Source organism: Nanorana parkeri, unplaced genomic scaffold (genome assembly GCF_000935625.1).
Source record: "Nanorana parkeri isolate BGI_ZX_2015 unplaced genomic scaffold, ASM93562v1 scaffold52, whole genome shotgun sequence".
In the NCBI taxonomy this organism is placed as follows: Eukaryota; Metazoa; Chordata; class Amphibia; order Anura; family Dicroglossidae; genus Nanorana; species Nanorana parkeri.
Window position 1 is genome coordinate 271,124 of NW_017306320.1, and position 22,031 is coordinate 293,154.

Here is a 22,031-nt window from a genome sequence, read left to right on the forward strand (position 1 = left end):
TCCTCTCCCTGTAGTGAGGAGCTTTGCACACCTACTAACATCAGCCATCCCATTGAAGTTTGCCCACAGGATTGCGCTTTATCTTTTTTTGTGTTCTCAATTCTGCAATCTGCCACCCAACCGCAAAATAGCTTATGGGGCTTAAAGTCAAATATTTTTCCCCTCCCCCCAATGTTATTTAAAGCACTTACCTTAAATGTTGTTTCTTAATCCGATCTTCTTCTTCTTTCCTGTCCTTTTCATCTGTCCCTCCAGCGCTGCTGCCACGGTGTCTGCATGCGGGTGCACGCTGCTCCATAGACTTACCTTGTTTCTCTCCTCGTCTCCCGGCCGAAAATGTGAACTGTGCATGCGCCCAGACAATAAGTACTATCCTTGTCGCACTCCTTACCGATATGTCCCTTGTAGTGGGGGGTGCTCGCAGTGACCGCGGATGGCGCCGCGAATGTCAGCAAAATTGTAGAAATGCCACCAGCACACCAATCCTTTTAAGATAGCAAAAGCTTCATTTATTGAAGTTTTTTGTCATATGACCAAACAAGCGCTTTCGGGACCGCGCAGGGTCCCTTCATCGTCAATGCTAAAGCCTGATGAAGGGACCCTGCGCGGTCCCGAAAGCGCTTGTTTGGTCATATGGCAAAAAACTTCAATAAATGAAGCTTTTGCTATCTTAAAAGGATTGGTGTGCTGGTGACATTTCTACAATTTTGCTGTGCATGCGCCCGCCCCAAGATGCTTTGCGGCCTGCAGACAAATCTCCTAGTACTGCACCAAGAGTGAAAGTACTGCAGGCCGGTGAAAAAAAGCATAAGATCGCCAGCGAAAAATCTAAGGGGTTCACTTATATCACAGCACGAACTCCCCAACATGGCACTGATGAGTACACATACAATATTCGTCAGTGCCATTTAGCGCTACTTATAAATTAACTCCTAAGTGTTTGGTGGATATGCAGTGAGACGGAACTGCGTTTTTATATAATCGCTACAGCATTCTCTGACATCAATATAAATGCAGGACATTGTCTGAGAATGTTATTTCTTTTTTAGACAGAACATCTAAAAACAATAGGCAGATGTAAGGAGATAGCTATGCCCTTTATACATTTATTACATCATTCTGTGTTTTATTTGGCTTCCTTTAAAGCAGAAGATGTATGTGTATGTGATGTTTACTATTTCAATGTGACGCCTCACGACCCTCTAGTGTGTAATGCTGGCACTACAAGACATTTTGCCAATCACTGCATTGAATGTATAAGTACAATTTCACTACCAAGACAGCATTTAACTGTCATGTCATTCAGTGTTACAGCTTCATCATATTTCTCGGCGATGCTTCCTCCTGCTTGCGGGAAAGTTCCTGAAATAAATGAGAGCAGTTCAGTTTGTCAGACTACCTAAATCAGTTCTCTCACATGTTCCAGGTGAATTTACTGCCACTGCTAATAAGAAGCAGGCAAGTCTTGGAGACAGCTATTTAATATGCACAGGAAGATGCCTTATAGTTCTTATACAACAGCAGTGTACACATTGTACCCTTAGAGGTTTATCCAGAAGAATGTTTACAATAGATGTAGACAGAGCATTGTCAATGGTGTCACATCATCTGATATCACGATTAATGAGCTAGGGCATCTGAGATAGAACTGAGAACAGACAATCCCGGTGTGACAGCATTCCCAGACTGACTCCTATAACATGATTCATATAGTTACCAAGAGCACTGCTCAATATTGTTTTATGGTCGTTTATTATAACCTATAAAGTAAAGGGTAATATATACTTTCAGACTGGAAAGTCTGGACTGTCCTGAGGTCAGGCTTATTATGGGCAGCACAGTTTATAAAAGATTTTGTTGTCCATCATGGTGGTCAAATCTGACTTTTTACCACCTGTGCCAAACTACCAGAGTAGTACAAGTGCAGATGTGACTCTAATACAATTGCACCTTCCATGTCAGCTACCTGGATCTAAATGGATACCTGTTTACTTCCAGTGTCAAAGACATCTGATACATATAGACTGGTGATCTGATGACTAATTGAGAAATAATTAGGCAGCAGCATGAGAGTTTCTGAAAACACAGATCCACAAAATGAATGAGGCAGAAGCAGGAAAAACCTTGCTCTGCTGGGCATCAGGAACAGCTTCCTCTCCAGCAAGGAGAATAGTGAGCAGCACATCAGAGGTGCCTTGACGGGGCAGTGTGGCTTCCACATACTTTGCAAAAGCTGTGCAACTGCAAAACTTCTTTTTTCAGCCCTAATAATTAGAAAGTGTAATTTGCTTTTTTTGCAGGCTAGCTGATAAGTGTGCTAGGAAATTTTTGTGTTTTGTATAAGGTATAAGGTGTTCAACTGAGATGATGTTTGAGACAAAAAAAACCCACTTGTTGACTCTTGGGTTATGGGAGAAGATGACCCTGGGATTCAAGTGGTTTAAAAGCTTACTTTAGGGGTTAAATGGGTCTATTTAAATGTGATGGACTGAACCGTCACTGGGGCTGCTGGAGGAGCCTGAGGGCTAGCCTCCTTCCTAGATACTATGGACCTAGGACTATAAAGACCCCCCTTGTGGGTTGAACTGGGTGTCCGGGGCCCATGGACGGCTGTTGCGGGGGAGCCTGGCCCTACAGCCGTCCAATTTCACAATTAAATACCGGCTCTGGAAACCCAGTGTTAATGACAATGGTACACATATCAGCCCTCCCTTTCAAGCTATCAGACCAATCTCTGTTTACCCTGTTTCAAGTCCTCATTTGCATGGCCAAGAGGACCTAAGTGAGGACTAAAGGATACTTTGCAGTCGACCAATAGGAAGGTGGTCGGTTGGGCCACCTTCAAACTGTTGTTTATAAAAGTGTGTGTGTGCATCCAATAAAGGAGATTCCTGTTTGAACTTACATGCAGCCTGCCTGGTGTCTGTTCTGAGCTATCACCACTGTATACGAACGGCACATAGCTGTAGTTCGAATCCCAAATTATCGGATATCCGAAATATCAGACGCTGCGGTCTGAAATCTAAGGAGTGCCGGGAGAGTGGAACCGAGCGAGCAGGGGCTCGTCACAAATGGGTCTATTTATAAAGCAGCGAATGTGACTTTCACTGGTGGAAAATCTATCAGGTCCATGTGTTTAAATGACAGTGATTGATTCACATTCACTGCTTCATAAATAGACCGCTAATGTTAGGGTTGGGGGAGTTAATTGTTAAGGAACAGGTTAGGTTACGTGTTTTTTTGGGGAGAGTTAGGGTACAGTATACTTTGCTTCTAATTGACTTTAGGGGCGCTGCAGTGTTTTCATTGTTCTCTGTGCCAGTGCTGGTAGTTTTCTGTGTGGAGCTCTGCAGCTCTCCTAATCAGAACACTTAACAAAAGACAGGACAGCATAGTCCTTGGCCCTATGCTGCCTCTCTAAGTACATTCATACATAGAAAATTAGTTACTTAAATACTTACCTCCACTGGCATAACTGCTGTTCTGGGTTGCCTTTAGTACCAAAGCTTTGGCCATGCAATCTCAGTCAAAGGTCAGGCAAAGGTTATGTGACCAGTGCCTTGGCATTGACTGGAATTAGAGGAATCCTAAGGCAGTGTTTCCCTCAGGATAGGTAAGTAATTTACTTGGGCAGAACAAAATAATCAGAAGTTTTTAATCTCTAAATGCAGAACTGATGACAAACAGCAAGAAGGCTATTAAACTATCTGAATCAGCCAAAATTCGAGCTGTTGGTGACCCGTTAGCACTACCTGGCTCAGCAAAAGTCGATTTAAAAATCAGCTGAGGCCAGTGTAAGATTCTTGAATCTCGGTTGAACCATGACCACGTTCTATCAGGTGCAGTCACTGTTCAGGTACTCGGGTGTTGTGGCTGTCTGAATACAATAGCTGGAAGCAGAGATTAATCTATTTATGCTGTTTAGCATGGATGGGGGAATCAATTGATGTTTTTTTCATTGATCCTGCAGAGTATGGCTAACTTTAGAAAATCCTAAAACACTTGGTCAACATGGATACTGGCACAGGGAGATAACTATTCGAGATTCTGTATAAAGGGCGAAAACAAATAGCGGTCAGGCAAGGTTTTTAGAACATATCCAATCAGTTCTTCTACCGATGCTGACAGCGCTTGCTGGAAACCAATATATTATCTCCCTATCAAGCAGAAAGTGTCTGGATTGGAAGACTGTCATCTAATGTCTATGGATATCTTTATGCTTTGCTTATTCCCCATCCAGAATCAGACCCAATATTTGGAAGCGCTAGATTTAGCAGTTGGGAAAAAGAGGTTTATGTTTACACTTAGCAAATAAGTTATATTTTTCCTATGAATAGATATAGGTTTAACATCTCTGACCTGAAATGTCTTTGTTTTTCTGTTTTATCCTTTCAGATATCTGCAGGCTACTACCACTGTTAAGATTGCAATTATCTATGGCCTACTTGCTGTTAGTCAATTTAGATAAGGATTCAAGTGAACAAAGAGATATGTATCTTCAGAAGCCTTTCAGAAGAACAAAAGCAACAATTAATACCCCAGTGTAAACCTAACAACTTGATATCTCTCTTAACAAATCAGTGAGCTTTAATGGCTGAAATGATATCACTTGCCCAAGAACCAGAGCCTTCTGTTATGTCATTTTATAATCCAAATAAATACATCCTGTTTCTTCATATATAAATAATTATGATCAAACAACACTGCGGTTTCCCTCTAAGAAAACAGCATCTCAGTCATCATGAGGCATGTGGTTATCTTGATGGCCAAATAACCTGTGTATATGCTATATCAATTTTATTACAAAATATTGTAAATAACAAAAACAGAAGATATATTTTAAACCAATTCAAAATGAAGCAAATGCTCCATAGAGATGCGGACCCGACAATCATAAACTGGAATGTATAATGTCTCTGTACATCTGTAATTGTCTCTATTTATAAAATACAATCATGTAACCAAACAGTCACTGTACAGATATACAAAAACTAAGGGGGTTATTCACTAATGAGCCGAAGGATCCAGCCTTAGCTTCAGCTGATCCTTCGGCTCTCTTCGGGCGCCTGAGCCCTTCGGTTCAGTCGAGCCGAAGGGCTGCTGTACAGGCTATTCACTATAGCCTGTACAGCAGCTGAAGTGACAGGCAAGACGTGGAGAAAGGTCAGCCAAAGCCGACAGGTCTCCACGCAAATGACAGCTGGGCTGAGCCAGCCATAATCTCACGGCTCGCTCTGCCCAGTTGTAATGACAGATCAGCATCCCCAAATGACCTGTGGACGCTGATCTCTCATTAAACAATAACAACTGGCGGAGTCGGCCGTGACATCACGGCTGGCTCCACCCAGTTGTTATTTATTGGCTGGGACCTGCTAGAACAGTACACAGCAGAATAGCCGAGACAAATTCCACTCGGCGGCATTTGGCTATTCACTTACTGCTGTTCGGCCCCTATGGGAAAAGGGGCAAACAGCAGCGAGTGAGCTGCCGGAGCTTCAGCTCAGCCGATCCAGATGTTGGATCGGCTGAGTCGAACTCCTTCTGCACTGACCGAAGGCAGCCGATGTACGGCTGATTTTAGTCAATGTACAAGCCGTACAAGGCTGAAGTGAATAGCCGAACAGCGTTCGGCTCACTTCACTTTGGCTGGGTCATTCACTTGGCTGCCTTCAGCAGTTAAGTGAATAACCCCCTAAGTGTATGACCATGGTGATCATATACGCTTTTCGGATATATATTTGTTTCTAGGTATTATGTAACAGTTCCTCTGTTGACACACAATAGTACAATGCTTTTATATATATATATATATATATAGGAGATCTGGTGTTACAGAATATTTTCTTCACTGTCCCTTGGCTTTAATTTTTTACTTGTCCCTCTAATTTTGTTTTATACACAGACTCATACATAATAATTATTCCTTGGAATAAATATACACCAAAATCCAGATGGATCAACCTTACAAAGAATTTGTTTTTCGACAGTTGCTTGCTGCTTAGCTAAAGGCACCTAAAGTTAGAGAAAAGAACACAATAGAGCCAACTCCAGCATTTGGAGTTGGTAACAGGGGACAGTTAAACAAAACATATGCTTGTAATACAGCATGTGAGAACGAAAAATGTTTTTTGTAAATGCAATATCTTGTAGAATAGTACCTGAGCATAACTTAATTGAGCACACTTGGTGGACCCAGTTTGGGCACTTGTGGGCTAATCAAAATGCTCATACTAATAACTAATAAAGAATTTCCTAATATCCCTCAATCAGATTGCAAAATGCAGGGCAAGTGTGACGCTAATTTATGGCTAAAGAGAAGTAACTGTGGCTCTATAAAGTATGAGGACTTAATGGGCTGATGTATGAAAAAGGTTCCAGAAGACTTTATTTTTTCCCATAGCAAACGATGAGCTTCAGACTGTTATCTTTGTAGTCTACATTTAAAAAGAAAACTGGATTTCCTTTGACCTCACTATAAAGAGATTAGGGTCAGTTAGGAAACTGTCTTTGTTTCAGGGGGTTACTACTTTGGAGTTTTCGTTTATCTTGGGATATATTGTTTATATTTTTATATTGATTGGGCCTTTATTGTAGGTTAAACTGTGGTAGAACAAGGCATGGTAAGTCAGTAATGGGGAAAAAAACAGATGCAGGAAGAGCACAGGCAATACTGGTGACTAACGATGGCCTCCGGTTCTCTCCCCTTCTCCCGACCACAGCAATTGCCGCCCTCTGGGAATCTGCCGCTCCAGGCAAACGCCTTGTTTGCCTGGCGGCAGATACCCCCCTGGGTGACTAGTCCTTTTACCTCTGCTTGGCTTTTTTTGGGCACTGCTTCCACAGTTAATTTCCTCATTAGGAGCTGCTGCTCTGTTTTTTTTCCTTACCTTTACTTATGTCTTCAAATTCAAGCCACATCTGCCTCTGAACTTGCCGGTTGGGGTACCAGATCGAGCATGTCTCCTCAAACCCATACACTGCCTCCTGAATGTAATGGTTTCCAAACTGTTCCAACAGTGGCATAAATTCTAGCCGTGAAGTTGCTCCATCCAGTGCATGTAGAGCATGAGTAAAGGCTGAAAATATTAATCAAAAATAAACAAATGGAAAATTAAACTGGTCATAAAGGAAATCAATGAACACTAATAGTACCAATACTACCTATACAGCACCTATAATTTTCATGTTTTCCATAGAAACTCTGCTTAGAAAGAATATGAAAAGTGTTGGTTTAATGTTCACTTCGTGTTGACATGATGGTTGGTAAATAGAAAACACTCAAAATGTATGAACTTTGCTTTTGTCCTTATTTTGCTTCCTCTTCTGCCCACCTCAAAAGCATCAAAGTTCTAAAAAGGACTGTCAACATCCTGGGACAGCTTTCCTCACCCTTTTTACCCAGGAAGAACACTTGATATAATTTTCAGGTGACAGGGAACCCTTGCTAAAAATTGTAATATATATGGCTCAAAATATTATCTATTAGCGTGATTAGTATGTTGTAGATATAATAATATAAGATTACATTTTGTGGTATATTTATAATTTGATTCCCCACGCAGATCATTTTTAACACCCTTTCTGCTTTATTAAACAAAAAAATAACATTAATATAAAAAGGAACAAGTAATAATAATCACAAAAGAAGAAGTCAGTGGAGAAGTGCTCCCTTACACTGCTGGCCAGTGAAAAATGTTGCCCTATGCTGGTGATCGGTGGGAGAAGGGCCTCCTTTCATCTACGGTAAGTATGAGGAATAATGCCCCTAACATTGGGGGTCCAGCCTGATTACATTTGTGGCTGATAGGAACCATGCCCCTTAAATTGGTGCTAAGTGGGATGAATGACAGCCTTACAGCTAAAAAGACCACTGGCATCTGTAAAGAAGCTCAACTAGTGCCATGCTGCTGGATCTACTGAGTCACGTTTCTCCACTATTATGCAGGCACTATCAAGTCTGAGGTCAATCCAACACTGCTCACTGGCCAAGAAACCCCTGGCAACTTCTGAAGGAACCCTAGGTTGAGAATGGCTGGCGTAGGGCATCATTATATCTGAGTATAGTCTACACACATACTGTCAACCTAATTCTACCATCTTCACAGTATGCAGCACAAGACAGTAAGTCCCAAATAAGGGCAAACAGAGATAAGCTGCATACATAAAATTAGGCTGCTGTTACAATTAACTCTAAATTTGATAACATTATCATACATGCTATTTTGTAATTAACATTTTTAAAAATTATCTTTCTATTACATTCTGCAGCCATCTGATTTTGCCAAGCCACCTGAAGCTGCCAAAATGTGGACATTGTTTCTTTTTAGCTATGACAGTAACATTCTGTATTGTATTTGCCCAGAGCACCCCAGAAATGCTCTTGCGATTGATTAGCTTACTGCTTTTTCCAGCAGTATGTATGGTGTTACAATACTAGAACTGATAATTTGTCTATAGCAGCACAACACTTCCATTGAGGAAGGAGGAAGTAAGTGCAGTATTGGTGTGAGTTTGTACCAGCATGAGATGAAAATCTGTTTGTTAACTTGCAATGTACATAATTGATTTGGAAAAGATACATGTTTCTTAACAAATGTAGAGTTATACTTTAAATCCCATCTCCAACTTAGTGAAGGAACACCCTCCCCAGCCCTCCCTTGCACCCTCACTTGAACCCTCCCCGCCTGTTTAAAAAAAATACACACCTAAAATCCAACAGTCTTCTGGCTGGGCCAGTGACATCATGGTCCCTTCTTTGGCCACAATGAGCTGTCCTTACGCCTGAGTGATGCTGACATAATGCCATTTGGGTGATGTTCAGTGCAGTAGTACTGTGATCCCAGGCTGCAGTAAGAAAACACCTCCATGGGGTGTATCAATTACAGCCAAGCCTCATAGGAAATTGGATTAATGACGCTGACCGTATTTCAGCCTAGAAAACTGGCAACATCTGGTGATGGAGAGTATCTTTTGCGGTGGACATGCTGGACTGATGAGTTTAGATAATTTTGTAGTTTATTGTTATTATAATTCTGCAAAATAAAAAAAACTTTCTTGCAACCATGGCAAAACTGAATGGATCTGTATAATATTTGTGTATAATTTTCACTATAATGCTCACTTTGTCAAACAGTGTTTCCTGGAAATCTGCACAAAGCCTGAAAGCAAATTATATGATACCCCTGGAATAGGAGTTTCATTCATGGTAATATACTTTCTAATGGCTTTGATGGCTGTCACTGCTTTTATTACAACTCTAAGATGCTCAGGTAGGTATAAGAAGAGCAGACCCCCACAACAGCTGTGAGTTTGATAAATGTGCTTGCACAGCTTACATCAATATTTCAAGAAAACAAATTGGTAAGTGGAGTAAAATTTAAAAAAGTGGGGTAAAGGGACATTTTATTTAATAAAGTTGTGATCTAAATGTGTATAAACTGGTTATTGGGGAATTGATATTATAGGGAGATCTATAGCTAAAAAAGGTAGGAATCTGCAATAAACTTTTCTGAAAACCCTCAAGGTATATTTTTACCCAATTGGAATTTTTCTTTAAAAGATAGTATAATACAATTATTTTATTGTTATATATAAAACATATCCTCGGCATTTGTCTAATGCAAACAGAGCAATGGCGTATATTTGTGCATTCTTAGGATCTGGAGGTATCTCAAAAAGATCTGTGATTTGGAGTACTTGGATGTGACACATTTCCAGAATGCCGATATAAAAATGTAACAGAGAATAAATATGTGAGCTAGAGGTGTTCTTCTGTAAAACAACACTTGTACAAGAATCATAGGTCACAGATTTTTTTGAGTCTGCCAAAAGCACGGCAGACATTGCATTACACTGTGCAGTAACACATACTTCCATGAATACCTTGCCAATACTTGAAGGAGACATTTTCCCAGTATAATATATCAATAACGAGATACAATAAGAGACGAAAACAGAAGAATATAACAGAGCAGAACTGAAGCATATGACAGAAAAAGAGGAAAAGTGCTAAGGGTCTCAGGTTTGATCCTTCATGTATTCACTACTAAAACAATATTTTACCATTTCAGTATTATTGTATGCTTCTCAATAATTTTAAAGGAAGGCTACAACGATTGGGGGTAAACATTGTCATTTATCATTTATTTTAAGTTTATATGTTCTCAAGTTCATGTTTTATATTTATTTTTGTGCTATTTATATGATCTTAGGTTTACAAGCCTTAGGTTTACAAATAACAATAATTACAAGATACACCCATTAATCAGGAGCCACACAGCATTACCAGTCGCTGCTTCGTGCAACCACTTCTGAACAGAGCAGGCAGATGGCACTTCTTTGATTTACTTGTATGTAAACATTTGAGCTTGAGCAACAGAGCCCTGTGTAACATTTTTTTTGTTACCAAAGGAGCTAAGGAAACCCTGCAAACATGTGGAAAGGAGCAAACAGCTCCACCTGAAGGATAAACTTTGGTGTGTACAAGAATGCCTGGGCTATGTGTCTTTGCAGCAAAGGGTCCATCTGCCAGGGATGCCGGGGAAAACAATCACAGGCAGGTAAAACATTTATGACAAAAAACATACTTTTCTGTCATACCTAGCTACCTGTCAGCATTTTGTAGTTCCGCTTTAAGGGCTTGTTCACCCCAAAAAACAGTGCGTTTCAGAGCTGTCAGCTGCTGGAACGCACTATATCATATCCCATTCGGCTTTCTGCGTTCAGAGGCAGGAGGGGCATGGCGGTGCATTAAAGTCAATGGCACTGCAGCCACAGTCCTTTTGGAGGACCAGTGCAATTTGAAAAAATGCTGCAAGCACTATTTTTTCAGATCGCACTCGACCGGAATTGCTTTGCCACGCATTCTGGTGTGGGCAATCGCACTGTGGGTGAGGGGTGTGGCTGCGGTGCGATTGACTTCAATGGACCACCAAGCCCCCTCCTGCTCCTGAAGGCAGGAAGCCACTTTCACTAAAATTGACATCAACATGCAATTTTCCATGCTAATATAATATCATATATAAAATGATCATTTACACTTACATTAATTAATTCAACTTTTTTTTCTTTTGCTTTTACATACAATTACTACTTTTCCACTTCCTATTGGCAAGAGGCACTGGTGATGTAGCCCTGCCCTCACAGATGCATAATGGGAAGGCTAAAACACCAGTTCCTTCCTGGGAACCCAGAGTTCCAGGAAATAAAGGAAGACGGAATAATTTGCCCTTAGTAAAAATGGCCACCGTGAGAAGAATGGAGAGGAAAAGAAAAGTAAGGTACGTCAAGAATCAAAAGCCGGCAATTATCTATGAGCATCTGAATGTAGACTGCCATTACTAAACATTTCTAAAGGTGACTTTGTTGTCATTTTTAAGAAAAGGATGAAGTTCTTCTTTACGTTAAAGAGTTCTGTTGAGGGAAGGGTTATTGTTATGCGGTCATAAAAAGTAAAGAATGTTCACTTTTATAAATGTGTTTAAAGTGCTTTACTACTATCATAAGCTGCCCTATACTGGCAGGACAGTTTCATATAGTAATACAGCACATTTAACACAAAAATAAAAAACACATATTCTTTACTATTTATATAGTCTGAATGGATAACAGACACGTAGCCCCACAAAAAAAATTTTTTCGTTTTGGATGGAGAATAGTCACATGTCCGTATTAGTTTTGTTTTTCTTTAAATGAGCATTTGGATTTGTTTGCATTTGGACACATTAGAATTTGGAAATTCGGATGCATCCAAATGTCTGAATGTAAAATAAATTGTATAAATATCTATTCGGATCAAAATTACATTTACGTTTAATGGTAATTTAAAATTAAGGAATATTTTGTTCACTGTCCCTTGGTTTACATTTTTTTCTTATCCCTCTAATTTTGTTTTATACACAGACTAATATATAATAATTATTCCTTGGAATAAATATACACCAAAATCCAGATGGATCAACTTTAGAAATAATTTGTTGTTCGACAGTTGCTTGCTGCTTAGCTAAAGACACCTAAAGTTAAAGAAAATAACACAATAGAGCTGACTCCAGCATTTGGAGTTGATAACAGGGGACAGTTAAACAAAACACATGCTTGTAATACACCATGTGAGAGAAAGAAAGAGGATTTTTGCCAATGCAATATCTTGTAGAATAGTAACTGAGCATAACTTCATTGAGCACACTTGGGGGGACCCAGTTTGGACACTGAGGGGTTGATTTACTAACCTTATAAACATGCCACAAACAAATATACACCTCTGTAGTGTGTTCCCTCCCAGCATGATCTATTGGTGGAATCTAGACACCTTTGTAGTGTCTACACACCCAGCAGGTGTGTTGTGCAAAGCCCTGCATGAATTGCAAGGTGATGTTGTGTAACTTAGCTCTACATTGTGTTGCTTGCGTTGATGAATGCAGGAATGTAAATGCATGAGCTAACCATTTTTGTCTAAACTGTGAAGCAGCATTATATATGCATCATGTGCATGATTTTTCCATATATGGCATTAGTGGAAATATGCTTTTAGAGACTTTTTGGCTGATAAATACGCTTTGCTGTGTAAAAATCACACGCACCTAGTGCGTGCGTGTGTTTAGGTTAGTAAATCACCCCCAAGGGGTCTTACGTATCAAAATGCTCCTACTAATAACTAATTTCCTGACATCCTTCAATCAGATTACAAAATTCAGGGCAAATTTAATGCTAAATGATGCCCATAGCAATTGATGAGCTTCAGACTGTTATATCCTATTTAGTTTTGTTTTGAACAAAACTCAGACAGATGCACATTCTCGTTAAAGGAACATTCAGTCGCGTCCGAATTTGGAAATCCAGATGCATCAATGCATCATACGGATATCCATTCTCAGTGAAACAATATTTACATGTCGACTGCATAACACTAATAACATAACACAGCTTCAATTGGGCTTAAAGGGTTACGTTAATGTGAGGAGTCAGGGGATGTGGGAGCAGATTCTGGTTGAACTTGATTTCGTAGTCAGGAACTCTCAGCCACATTTTAAGATACTCAAATAATCTAATGAAAAGTATCCCATAGCTTATGGTTGTGCTTCTAAATATAAACTGCTACATCAATCTAACTGAACTGGCTTATTTAATAAGCCAAAGAGAAACGTACTATCTGCAGTAACACACAGAGGCCATTATGGTTCCTTGATATATCTATTCTAGCCTGATCAAATGTGACGCCTGATTGGTTGCTATGGGTTACTTATCTTTGCACATTATCATTCCACTTTGCACTGACTTAAATAATAAGCATATATATCTATTGCAAATAGAGATGCAGACACACCCACAAATATAGGATGACAGTGAGCTGACAGAACGTTGCCTGATGAAAGGCTTTTCTGTACGTCTCTCTACAAATTTCGCAGTGTGTATTTTCCTATTATATATGCTGAGAACTGGTGGGCCTCTCTCTGCACTGACAATACAAAACAACAGGGAATTAGATTAGACTCTAAGCAGCCAACATACTTTTCATCTCTCTTTGGTGTTCCCAGGTTATCTGTCTCTGATGGATCTTTCCGAATATACTCTCCAATTACAGTATTGCCCAAATGTGTCAAAATCTGTTGCAATATTAAAATACTACTATAAACTGTGTAGCGAGTCAAATGATCATGGATTCATAAATGTACCATTACTGCAAAGTTACACATGTCATTAAAGGTTACACGCTTCTTTACATTTTTTGATGCTTCTAGGATTCCTAGCTCAGGGACAGAGCAAAAGCAGGACCCTTTTATGAATTAGCTTGCCTTTCATTTTGTTCATGTGTTTTGGTGCAAACAGCTCATTAATGCCATCACAATCATGTGTTATGCGCTGAAAAATAAAGAGAACACATTTTCTTCTAAAATAAATATGTTATAATTGATCAGCCCATTTCCCTTCTTGGCATTTTTGTTTTTCTGCATCTAAGAACACAAGGTCAGTTTTAATGAGTGGGATTATTTCATCAAATAGCTCACGTTCTCATCAAGAAGCTTTAGCTAGCCAGGTTACAGGACATACGCAGGCAGAACTGAACCAATTAGTGGCACTGACATTTTCACTTATTTATTGTGGTTTTAGGAATACATTATAAATAATGTTTTTATGTTGCTCCTTCTAAAAGTCTTTTCACATTGGTCAAGGTATGATGAACTCGTTGAACATTTCAAGCCACAGCTCAAGAAGGTCGCCTGTGGTTGAATTTGAGGCATCATTAAAACTAGAAAACCAACGCACTCTTAAGGGATTATTGATGAGCTGTCAGAATAATGCTGACTACTAATAACTAAGTGCTACATGTTTTATTCACCTATATTTTCTCAATTTTATTCTAATATAAATCTAGTTTATAGTATCTCTATTTAGGTGTTGACATTTTATTGCATTTTCTTACCTTGGGAGACAACCGGCTGGTTAAGACGAACATGGTACATAACAGACCGAACTGTCCAATGCTGAATTAGAGGATAGCCAGTCACTTCGCTGAAATTGACCATGCCTAAAGAAGAGAGGTTGAAGGGTTATATAGTGTAAAGTTATAATATTGAATTATTAGCAAATATTTGTTTTCTTTTTCCCAAAGTCTTTATGAGGGGTCTGACATTTGTAAGAAATTTGTAAAAATAGTCAGATTGGGCTATCTGACCCTGCTTCTTTGGTTGACTTGCAACACATCAATCCATCTATGCTGTTAGCCATGGGTATAACTACAGATCATGGGGTCCTATAGTTGAATTTGATTAGGGCTCCCCGGCCACCTCTCTTTGTGGCATCTGGCAGTGTCAATTGTGAAAATGCTGTTACTAATCATAAAATAATGAATGCCTAAATCATCAAGGATAGCTAGCAGGAGAGTTTTTAGCATAGTCAGTACATTACTATGGAGCAGTGCTTTGGCTATAAGTATTCAGGGAACAGCAGCAGTGCATGGAATTAATTGTTAATCTTATTAGCAGCAATAATAATAATCAGGATATTTTATATGATTACATAATTGTTAGTACTCCTGAACACAGTTATTATAATACTCTAATACTTTATTAAACTGTTTTTTTCCATTTTATTTTTTTGCACAATTACAAACCTCAGCTGTCTTATTAGGTTTTTAGTTGAGGAGACACTCTGAGATTTTTTTTTATTAACAGTCTCAGGAAGACTACATTAGGCATACAGAGTTAACTTTAGAGTGACCAGACTGTAGTGGAAGCTATGAGGTCATTAAATCTACTCTATACTGCTAAGACAGCAAAGCAAATTCTCTCAACTACATATTCTGTACAAAGCAATTGAGTCTGTGATAAGCAAATATTCTGATGACTTCTAGACTGCAGAATTTACCTCAACAACCTCCCAAAAGGGGGTCCCGTGAGCTGCTATGGATACTGGTATGGCACTGCTTTTGGTCAATTATGCTGCTTTCACATGCTAGTTTTGAGGCAATTTTAATCACTTTTAATTAGCCTTTGGTTTAAAAAAATACCAATTGGATGAATGAAACCACCAACTGTTTTCTCAGAACCTTGAAATGATCTAAATGTTGGTGGGAGGTTGCCTTGATCTGTTTGGTTGATTTTACCATTAAAAGCAAGTTAAAAGTGGTTGCCATATCGGTGGTCAGCAATAGAATGAATGTTCTGTGAAACTGCCAAACACCTTTCCATATTATGTGCATGACAAAAGATAGGGTCGCTCCAGATCACATCCTCTTTTGTGATTATTATACAAGTGGGTATCCATTTACCTCAAAAGTCAACAATGGTCTAGTAAAAGCAGCTCAAAAACAATTTAGTTGCTTGCAAATGATTGTCTGCCCTCCCAAACTGTAGAATCAGATCGAAATGGAAACTTACATCTAACAATACAATGAGAAAACTGAAAACCCAAACTAGCTTCTAACAAGATAAAGCAACAGATAATGAAACAGATTACACATTTGATTCATGTTCCTCTACTCCAAACAGCAATTCATTAGTATTGCAATCTGTATGTTGCTGACCATTTCTGCTTCCAGCTTTTGATGGCATTATTGCCCCAGCATAGTACAATATTACTAATAATTTTTTCCATTTAATGTGTATATTTTTGGTATTTATATTTTTTTTACCATGCTCTGCCTGCCCTTTGCTGCAGACAAAAAGTTGTTTTTGTCTAAAGAAGAATGAGGCTTTAATGTGTCTCCAATGCAGGCACATATTTGTGAAAAGGACACATAAACCAAAAACCATCACTGAGACATGCGTCTACATTGCCTGATGAAGGGGTTCCTGTGTGTCCCCGAAACGTCGCACTAAGTGTGTTATTTTGCTTTTGATGTACGTCAATAAATAGACGTAATCGATTTACTATTGGAGTGCCGGTGTCTATTTTTTTTCCCCACACACTAGGGCCCCTCGGTTATTGCTACCTGCAAACCTGGAACCTTTCCTGGTTGACTCTGCACCATGTGATCTGCTCTGCCTGATTTATGACATGTTCTCAAACAATATGAATTACTGTAACCCAATGCCTTGATGTATTACTGATCTTTGAAGGATCAGCTTAGTGCAGTTAAGCCTTGTTCACATGGCCTTCAGTTTGTATCAGAGTAGTGTGTACAGCAAAGTTTTGCTAGGCATTTGCAATTCTTTTGGCAAGTTTTGTTAAAGGCTTTTTAAGAATTCTTTATGTTCAGTTTGCTGACAGTCACTCTAAACAAGCTGCTAACAGTAGACTTCAGCACTACTTGAAGCTTGTTGAAAGCCTGCTAGCAGCTTGTTTAAAGTGACAGTCAGTATTCCCATTAAGATCTGCTCTTAACCTTCCTAAACTGGAGCTGAAGAGTTCTTTAGAGATTTCAACAAAACTACATGAAGCTTGTCAAAAGCTTGCTGTGCACATTACTTTTTTACAAGCTGAAGCCTGTGTAAACAAGGCTTAAGAATTAACTTTTTCCTTAGGGTCTTCTGCATGGTCTAGTGATGTCACAGGCCAGGGTTCTCCTCTGGCAGTGACAAGGGGTGGTACTGCTGCACTAGACATATTGATGTTAGTGCCATCTAATATAGTAATACTCTAAACCTAAGCTTCCTAATGGCAGAACACCAGGAAGTGGGCCCATGTCAGTCTGGGTATGGAGGAAGGAGGTTTATTGATGCAGGCAGTCATTTAATCTGCAAGATTGAAAACATCTAGTAGTGAAAAGGTATTAATGTGGGGAAGGAAGGGGGGTACAGTTTAGGTATGAAGGTAAGTATTGCATCAAAAAAGTGCACATTACTTTTTTACAAGCTGAAGCCTGTGTAAACAAGGCTTAAGAATTAAAGGAGAGGCAGCAAAACCTTGGGGTATAGGAGGCCTTATTCTGAGTAACCGATAGCTATATAGTGCTTTCTCATTAGAATTCACTTAATGTTCTGGGCCAATGAGCATTTGTAAAATCATGTGTATATATATATAGATATCTATATATAGATATCTGTATATAGATATCTATATATAGATATCTATATATAGATATCTATATATATATGCAGTATACATGAATAAAAAAAAATGAAGAGTAGACCCAAAATCATTACATTACAAGGGGAGCTGTAGATAAAAATGTACAAAAATGTGAATTCTCTGTCTATATTTTCTTCGATTGAACCAAATCTTGATATTGTGGTGTAAGTAATAAGATTCTCAAGGCATCACTGTAGCGCATATAAAGACAGGCAATCATACTTGTAAGATTACAAATGATGTACTGTTATGTAGCTGAGGGTGAGCTGTAATGTGTGGATGAGACTAAGAAACCACCTGAGATTCATTCACAGTATGAAGTCATGTGTGAGATGCATAGAACGGTAAGAGATCCTTGATAACTTTATGATGATCATTGTAAGCATAAATGCAAAGAACTGTGAAATTACCCCTCTGAGCGCAAATAAGATTAGGAACTCCTAGACATTAATTTAGGTCTTAATTGATCAGAATTATGAAATGAGCCACTCTGCAAATTTGCGATATCGCATAATCCATCTGAAAACTGGTGTGTGAAATACCTTCATAATTATGAATCATTCGGCAAGTAATCCGATTGAGGTAATGCCATCTCAATACACATCAGTGATATACGCGTGTGTATTGTTGGAAAAAGAAAAGAATGCATCTACAGAATGCTTGAAACAAAAGGCATCTAAGTACAGTATTATAATGTAATAATAACCATAATTATAAAAATCACACAATGTTTAAGTCTCTTCTTTTGCTCAGTTCTGACACTTTTCAAACTAAAAATAATACAAACAGAATTGAGAAGTAACACACCACTATCAAATGACACATGCATACTGCCCCTCTCCCCCTGCACAATACAGTACTTGTTTCCTTAGGCAATGTATTTTAGGCCGTGTACTATCAGTTTGGGCAGTGGGGGAGTCTAGTCCAAATCCAAAATTTAGAATTTGCATAGGATTTTTTGGGGGGTTCCAGTACCACTCTGGGGATTTGGGCAATGCTCTCAATGTCGGATGTAATACCTTAGGGAGTCTGCTGTATAGCATTAGTCTTACTTGCTTGCTCTAAGAGTATTACAGAAATGCTTAACATGAGTTTTGTTAATCCCCCATAAAAGTACCACATCTGATGATATTACATAGTTACATAGTTACATAGTATTTGAGGTTGAATAAAGACATTAGTCCATCAAGTCCAACCTATTAGGATCTCATTCTAGGAGTACCTGTACCCCTGTATATTACCTGTACCCCTGTATATTACCTGTACCCCTGTATATTACGGTCCCTTAAGAAATCGTCCAAAAGTTTCTTGAACAATTCCACATTATTTGCTGAAATCACCGCCTGTGGCAGTGAGTTCCAGACCCTAACTGATCTTACTGTGAAGAACCCCCTTCGCCCCTTGTGCTGGAATTTTTTTCCACCAATTTTAGGTGATGGCCTCTAGTTTTTGTAACAGAGTTAATTTTAAACAGTTTATCGCTAATGTTGCTACCACCATTGAACATTTTGTACATGGAAATCATATCCCCCCTTAATCTCCTCACCTCTAATGTGAACATGTTTAAATTTAGTAGCCTTGTCTCGTAGCTCTGGTCCTCCATACCCCTAATTAGTTTGGTTGCCCTCCGCTGGACTTTTTCCAACTCAAGGACATCTTTTCTTAGAACTGGTGACCAGAACTGGACCACGTACTCCAGATGAGGTCGAACCAATGATCTATAAAGTGGATCATTTTCTTTCTTAAGTTTGACCTTGGCCTGTTTCTAATTATGTCAGTACCACTGACTGAAACTTTCCAATTGTGCTTTTTAGTAAAGAATGCTGCTGGCATAGCTGTATCTACAGGATGCTCTGTATATATGTGCTGAGAGTCATTACAAAAGAGTTCCATAGACAGTGCGGCATTCCATGGACACAGCTGAGTTTACCCTTATTTCCTACAAGCAACTTTTGGTAATCTCCCATGGGTGCAGGTGGGGCCATATTTAAACCTTCTGCTGCCCTAGACACGCTTAACTCATGATCCCTTTTTGCACAAGCTCTACCCATTGCATGTGACTGTTTTAGTAAAAACTAGTGCTAGAATGTGCTATTGGAGAAAGAAGACTGTCTTCTTTATTTTCCTTGCTACTGTTTCCCTGGGCAGGCCAACAAACAAGAGAATGACGCTATAGGTATAGATAACTATAGTGAGTCTTCCCACTCTTCTCAACTGCCCCTGCATCCCCTTCCCCTACAGTTACATTGCTGAATGTAGCCACAAATGTGCAGACGTGATCAAAAAAGTGAAAAGGATAAGGAAACACTTATTATACATGCTGCCTCCCCTTCTAGTCCTTCTTCAAGTGACCCAGACTCACAACTGCTATTATGGTAACTACAGCCCTGGACGCAGTGGATAATCTAAAGCAAAAGCCTCCTTCATCAACACTCCTCCTCGCCTTCCCTTTTCCCCATTACTTGTGCCCAATGTATTTTTTTTATATGTATACATAACTTTTTCCTTAGGGTCTTCTGCATGGTCTAGTGATGTCACAGGCCAGGGTTCTCCTCTGGCAGTGACAAGGGGTGGTACTGCTGCACTAGACATATTGATGTTAGTGCCATCTAATATAGTAATACTCTAAACCTAAGCTTCCTAATGGCAGAACACCAGGAAGTGGGCCCATGTCAGTCTGGGTATGGAGGTAAGTATTGCATCAAAAACGCTGCTTCTTTTATTTACCAATGCTGAATTTTAAGGAAAAAATTGAGTTACTGTTTAACCACTTGCTGACCGGGGTGTTTATACCCCCTTCCTGACCAGGCCATTTTTCAGTATTCAGCGCTGCAGTACTTTTACTGACATTATTCCGTCATGCAACGCTCTACTAAAATGAATTTTATACAATTTTTTTGGGACAGATAGAGCTTTATTTTGGTGGTATTTAATCACCACTACAGGTTTTTTTTTTTACTGCATAATAAAAAAAAAGTACCGAAAATTCTGAAAAAAAACTGTTCTCCCTACGTTATGTTATAAAAACATGTATTATTACCCAATTTTTTGTTAAAATATAAAAGACGGGGTCACGTCGGGAAAAAAGACACCAAACATGTCAAGCTTTAAAATTGCGCGCACCCGTTAAATCGCAAAAAACTACCATACTCAAATTTGACCATAGCCAACGCTTTTAAAAGCTTTTACCGCTCATCAGATTAGTGTTAACAGTGATTGATGACCCTAGACTTATTGATCTCACTCCGACGTTCGCGGTGATATGTAACATGCGCGGCGCAATGGATGTAATCGGCGTTTTCGCACGTAGGCGGGCTTGATGCATGTTTGCGTGTGGGGGCGGGGGACTTTAATTTTTTTTTATTGCTTTGATATGTGATTTAATTTTTTTTTTTTTTTTGGTAACACATTTTTTTAAACCTTTTTTACCTCACTGAACTTTATTGCCATCACATAGGGAGCAAGCAAGCTCCCTATGTGATAGCCAATTTGCAGTGACAGGTTCTCTTTATGGAGACATCAGGGGTCTTAAGACCCCTAATGTCACCTAGGGACCCCCAGAGAAGCTGATGAAGCAGAGACCTGCTTCACCAGGTTCTCTCCGGTTTCTGTACCGGAGAGTGACACCGAATGCAGGAAGTGATGTAATACACATCACAGCCTGCATTCAGAAGAGGAGAGGAGATCAAACGGAGCTCGAGTACTGAGCTCTGTTTGATCTCTGCTGCAGAGCTGCTGTGCTGGTCCCGGGCTCACGCCGGTAACAAGCGGAGCCCGGGATCGCCAGCAGCGGCGGCGACGGAGGGGCTCACACACGACAGGCTATTACAAGCGATCGGAGGTCTCTACAGAAGCCCGAAAGCTTGTATGTAAACAGCCATCGCTGGCTGTTTACATTCAAAGCCGGTTTCCCGCTTGTGCGCTCCGCCTAGTGGCGGGCACAAGCGGGACGGGATAGGACGTCTAAAGACGCCCACCCGCCCTCAAGAAGCCGCTGTAGTAGACAGCAGGTAGTTAAGAGCCTGTACAGGCATATGAAAAAAAAGGTAACAAATTCTGTTTATAGAGTTGATGATTTTTTCATTTCAGTGGCAAACTTAGCAGAAAGGTAGAATACTACTTTTAAAAAAATCAAATTTTCAACTTTTTGTACCAACTTGCTCTTGTAATATTAACACTTCCTAAAGTAGATTTTGCTATATGTGGAAATCCTCTTCCTGAAATGCAGACATAGCAAAAACAAATTTATCATTGCCATGGATTTCTGCTAACAATACAGTTTATCTACAGGCTGAAGCCAATGACTTTTATTGAGTGGTAGGTCATCACAGGAAATCACATTCCTTGCTAAACAGTTTATGAATCATAATCTGCATTAATAAAACTGTCAAGGGATGCTTTCTTTTTAGGCTGGCCCTACACTGTGTATTTCTTAGCAATGCAAATAACTACTGCAATGGCAATTGTGTCATTCAAGGTTTGAACTTGCAGCCAGATGATCTAAAGGGGAATGGATAAAAGAT

At 39.5% G+C, this 22,031-nt stretch overlaps 1 protein-coding gene across 1 annotated transcript in view; it reads right to left on the reverse strand.

The window, feature by feature from the left end:
• The window catches only part of ASTN1 (astrotactin 1), a 436,540-nt gene that overhangs the window by 29,472 nt on the left and 385,037 nt on the right, over nt 1-22,031 (reverse strand). The window contains exons 16-17 of the mRNA XM_018575081.1: nt 14,420-14,524; nt 6,888-7,076 (exon numbers count right to left, since the gene is read on the reverse strand). Coding sequence (XP_018430583.1) covers nt 6,888-7,076; nt 14,420-14,524 — 294 coding nt within the window. The remainder of the gene's footprint in view (nt 1-6,887; nt 7,077-14,419; nt 14,525-22,031) is intronic.